Here is a 5,403-nt window from a genome sequence, read left to right as displayed (position 1 = left end):
TCCATGCTATTGTGGGCAGTTACTGAGAACACAGGGCACACAGTGCCTTGTCACTAGTTAGTTCAGGTTTACAATTGCAGAGCGAGTCCTGCTCAGTGTTAGAAGCATGTTCAGACTAGAGGGAACCTTAGGTATATTATGGTGCAAAGACCTCTCTTAGCCATGCCTCAAGTCCCCGGTGAAAAGTGCAAGAGTGCATTTCATGTTGGCTGGAAACCATGGCTTCCACATGGTGGTCTAAAATCGTATAGGGGTAGAGCACATCAAGAAAGCAACTGCAGGAACAGAACTACTAGGCGGAAGAATTTCTGGAAGAGATGCTTTCTTAAGACATAGTTTCACAGAATTAGAAAAGAGTAACTTTGGTCATATTGCAGTTTTTACTGAGGCAGCATTTCTATTTTAATTTTTGAAATCAAATGCATGATCAGTATAGCTGGTAGAACTGTGTGGCTGTATGTGTAAAAACTGTCATATTTTCCATGCTGAGTTTGACTTTTCAGTTAAGCATTGAGCTTGTCCAAAACCAACTGTTATTTAGCTAACTTTGGTCTCAGTGATAGACTTTGCTAATGATTGTTTTGAATTACTACAGGGACTGCTAGAATAAATTTGTCACTTAATCGTAACAAAAATAAGTATGAGGCCTCTAGCATCTGGAAGGGTTGCACCTGATTCATACGTAGATCTTCTGAACCACCTAAGCATGAGTTTTCTGCACTCAAATTTTTCTATTCCTATTTTCTAGAGCAAGAGAGATTCAAGACCAATTTAACAAAATGTTGACAAAAATAAATTAGATGCTGCATTCTGTTTCTGAATGTTATAAAAGAAAACTTACATTAAAATAAAAATGTTGATCATTAACCCTCCCCTCTGGTGTTTTGAAGCTAATGTGTAATCTTTCATAAGCTAATATTTCATCTAATATGGCATTATTTTAATGTTAAAATGAGTTATGTGTCTTGCTAATGTTGTCTGACACTCCTAATAAAGACTGTATCTCTAGTTGTTGTAAAAATAGTAATGTCTTCTGAAGTTACAGGAATTGCTGTTGGAAAAACTTTAGGAATTCTAGCTCAGAGAAATGGTTTGAATCCAGCTTTTTTTCTGGGGAAAAATACAGTGCTGAGGAAGGTAGAAGTTCACATTAGCTAGGATGAAACCTGCTGTACCATATAAAGTTTCATCACGTACCGGAGCATACTTTTTATATGTAACAAAAGTATGCTTTCTTTCATCTAAAGAAATCTGTATGTGATCAAATATTTTGTATCATTATGGATATGTACAAAGAGCCTGTTTTGAAGGTTATACAGTAGTACAATTGTTTTCTAATTTGTGGTTAATATTTTAAAATACTTGCCTGTGTAGTAAGTACGAAACAAAGAACTGTTGTGCAGACTTACTTTTAGGGTTTTTTTACTGTCATTTTCGACAGGAGATGAAAAGTAAATTTTTTTGGCATGGGAACAGAGATTGAGTTGGAATAGATGTTTTGGGGTTCCTGTGTGAATGCCAGAAGAACTTGCTATCAAAGGAGTTGTCTCATCAGAGTCAACCAGAATACAATGGGCTTGTAATTATTGGTTTTGTTAACTGAGCTTTGTAATAAAATGGAGATTTCCCTTCTGACATTCAAAATAAACTGGAGGTACTTCAAGAATACTTGCTAGAATTCACTGAATTCACTAATTGCTGAAATTAGTGCATATCATTTAAGACTTGCAGTGAAAGCTGGAATATAAACTTTCCATCCTCTATCTATAACTGTCTTTTCACTCTAATTAAAACACTATTAATACTAACTGGTTTAAACACCAGAGAGGATCTTTACATGAGGTGCAATTTAAGGAATCTGCTGCAAAGTCAACTTTAATTTCTGCTGCTTCTGCCTCTGTGCTGTGTTCTGCCATCCATTTGGTGGGATGATATGTTTTTTGGGTGCTACTAAAAACTAATTCACTGATGCAATCAGTTAAAATACTCTAGATGTTTTTAACCTAAATCCACTTTAGTAGGCTGGATAATAGTGTAGCCCCACCATTGCTTGTACTGAACAACTGAGGAGGTAGTCACCAAGAGCAAAGTGGGGTGGGAGGAGGAGCTGAAGCAGGCTTTGCTGCTGAAAGCAGCATTTCATGCAACTGTAGTCTCTTTTGGCTTCTTGTAATGTAAAAAAAAAATCTTACACTGAATAAAAGGATTTCTAGTAAACAAATTAATGCCAAGTTGTTTGGCACAGTAGAATAGAGTTCAATTCCTTTCTTTTTTTTTTTGTTCACTACTTGTCAGTAGCCTAATTATTACTGCACTAATTAAAGCCCTTTGTCAGTAACAGAAATGTCACACAACATTCTTTGAATAGCTTAATTTAGTGTTGGTTTTTTTTAAGAACCACTTGAGTGTATTGCCATACATTTGCCAGGCCTATTCTTGTCAGTTTGTAATACATATGCATAGTTTCAATACTGTTGTGTCTTGAAGAGAGTTTAGTTTCTAGCAGCTAGGTGAGCTGCAACTTAATCTAATCTAGATTTACATATCGTAAAGTTTGGATCTCTAGCTTTCAGTTTAATGTTTTGCAATTTAACTTGTTCTTTGTTAAAACACAATTCTGTTTGGCATAAAATGGAGAAACTTATTTTACCAGAAGTAACTGAATTTCCTTTGGTTCCCACTTGCCCCATTGAAGTTCCATTTTCTATTATATTAAAATAAAATGTAAATTTCTGAACAAAATAGTCATTTAAGTAACTATGCAAATCATACACCTGGCAACTAGGGGAATTGCAGTATCATACTGAAAATGGTTGGCAGTGGTTAAAATTAATCTGAAAATACTTTAGCATTGAAGAAGTTTACAATAAATAGCAAAGTACCCAATTTTGGATCTACCTTAATTATGGGGTTGAAGCCCACAGACATAAAATCCCAAAGCATTAGAACAGGAGGTATACAGAAGGGAATAATCATACTGTCGATTTGCTTTATTGTGCCCAGTAGGTTCATGGTACCCAGAAATATAAACAGAAGCATTTGCCATGCTTACGGTTTTTCATTTTAGCATATGTTTTGAGGAATTTTGTAGGTGGCATTACTTAGTTCTGTGGTGCTGGTATTGGGGTTACTGTTGAAATATTGTGTGATCTAGACAGGTCTGTGAATTCTGGAGAACTAGACTTCATGGTGTGCTCTGGTTTGTGTGTAATTGTGCATAGGATGTATGTTACGGTAGCTTAGCTACTACTGTCTTTTGAGTTGCTTCCCTCCTCCTTCGCAATGCCTACACTGAACATCTTGAAGAGATCAGTTGTAGTGATCTTAGATCTGACTTTTACAAGGAAAATATTTGTTGCTATCTTGTCTTGCCCTCTTCTCCCACTCCTTCCACAGTGTGGTTGTATCTAGGAGATGAAGAAATCAGTTAATAAACTTCCTGGTGACTGAAGTGTTGTACTTGAGTTGTATAGTAGTTAAATCACACTGAAGATATCATATAGTATTGTATTAATTTTTCACTGGTTCCTTCAGTATAATTTGTTGCTTTCCTCCTCTTTCACACAGCTCTCAAGAGACAGAGTTTGTACAGCAGCCCTTTTAGTGCGGTCAGTTACACAAGCTCCTATAGTCCAAATACTAGTAGCCCCTACAGCAGTGGTTTCAACTCTCCCTCCTCAACACCAGTGAAATCTGCTTTAGTGAAACAGCTCATACCTCCTGGTACCTCAGGTAAGCATGCATGTGAGTGTCTGGTCTCTCCCTTTCCCCTTCCGCCTCTTCCTTTCAAAAACATGTGCTCAAATAGATTACATTTGCATTGAACTGGAGTACGGAAGATACCAAAAACCTGACAGTCTTTTGTAGGATGTTTGCATCATGCAGTATTTCAACTTTTTAGGAAAGGCTTTTTTCCAGACTTTCTGGCATGAGATACATTTAAAATGTTTTCTCTGGAGGTCGGTGTCCCTAAGATCACCGATGCATTTAGCGGTTAGACCAAAACACAGTGTTAATTCTGTGGAGTCCCAACACATGTAACCAGCTTCTAGAATTAGCCCTGTAATTGACTGGATGTAAGTTGCATAGTAAGTGTTTAAAGGTTAGGTGTTGGTAGTTGTAAAGTCTTTGCAACTACCCTATGACTTATTAACTGAAACGTTTGGTATGCAATGTATCCATCGGTACCTCTGAGATGTGAACAATATAATCTAAGAAAGAAGCATGTATTTTAATTAAAGGCATTCCTTGAGGCTTTGCAGTCATCAATGTAAACACTAACTTCTGGCAATGTTTTCTGCCTTTATTCTGCACCACAGGCACTTTCTTTGCATCAGAAAAATTGATGCCTGGAACATGTCTCTACTCTGAAGTCAGAATATTGGCTTATATATACTTCAACTCAAGTTAGCTTGCAGGGAAGATGAAAAACATTGCATTGACAATCCAACTATCTATAGTTTGCTGTGGACTTGTAAAGAGAAGCCTGCACTGCAGTATATTCACCAGGCCCATTACCCAGGTTTTGTTTTAATCTATGTAGCTCTGCTCTGCATTGTGTGCTACAATGCTGTATCTGCCTGCAGGACAGAGAGATGAAATGTAACTGGCAATGGGGTGTCAGCCAGAAGGCAGCAAACAGGAAGAGTTTTTCTGGTATGTTATAGTTTAGCAAAGATGTGTACATAGAACAGGTAGTATTTTCCGATAAACTGTATTTTAAGCATTCCAAACTGAATCAATGTTCATTGGATCAGCAAGTCTTTATTGTCAAGAAAGATATAGTCAAACTTACGTCTTACAAGGTAGCGTGCAGAGATGAGAATGAAAGCACAAAGGGAACAGGTACGCAGTTTCTCTTTCTGCAAGAGCTGTGCAAACTTCATAGCAGTTGAAACTCGGTACAGATAGACCAGATTATATGTCGTTAATTCGTTTTGCACTATTATAATGATTTTATGAAGTTGCTCATTTTTAGAAGGTGATGGCTAAGCTCTGCTTGTGTAAATTATATGTTCAGCCTAGGTTCGCAATCAAATGTTTCAAATGGTCTGTCAGACTCAACATCTCAGTTATAATCTGTTTTCAGATTTGTGGTTCTTTTACTAGGAAAGGAAATACAGCTTGCCCTTTTTTTTAACATTTCCTATTACTTTATTTTCTTTCTGTAGGTCATCTTAAAAGTTCGGCAGATAGAAATCCTCCACTAAGTCCACAGTCCTCTCTGGACAGTGAACTAAGTGCATCAGAGATGGATGAAGACTCTATTGGGTCTAATTACAAGCTAAATGATGTTACAGATGTGCAAATTTTAGCACGAATGCAGGAAGAAAGTAAGTATTTTCCATTCTGAAAACAAAGTGGAGCAGTTGATCTTTTTTTATTGAATAATGGCAGTAGCAC

The 5,403-nt window shown here is 36.9% G+C and overlaps 1 protein-coding gene across 1 annotated transcript in view; it reads left to right on the top strand.

Annotated features, from left to right (window-relative positions):
• Positions 1-5,403, top strand: part of SLAIN2 (SLAIN motif family, member 2) — a 27,024-nt gene that overhangs the window by 2,333 nt on the left and 19,288 nt on the right. Inside the window, exons 2-3 of the mRNA XM_009335156.1 lie at positions 3,568-3,732; positions 5,172-5,333. Coding sequence (XP_009333431.1) covers positions 3,568-3,732; positions 5,172-5,333 — 327 coding nt within the window. The remainder of the gene's footprint in view (positions 1-3,567; positions 3,733-5,171; positions 5,334-5,403) is intronic.

Source organism: Pygoscelis adeliae, unplaced genomic scaffold, assembly GCF_000699105.1.
Source record: "Pygoscelis adeliae isolate BGI_AS28 unplaced genomic scaffold, ASM69910v1 Scaffold21, whole genome shotgun sequence".
Lineage (NCBI taxonomy): Eukaryota > Metazoa > Chordata > Aves > Sphenisciformes > Spheniscidae > Pygoscelis > Pygoscelis adeliae.
The sequence above is the reverse complement of the archived record's forward strand: the minus strand, read 5'-3'. Positions and strand labels throughout refer to the sequence as shown.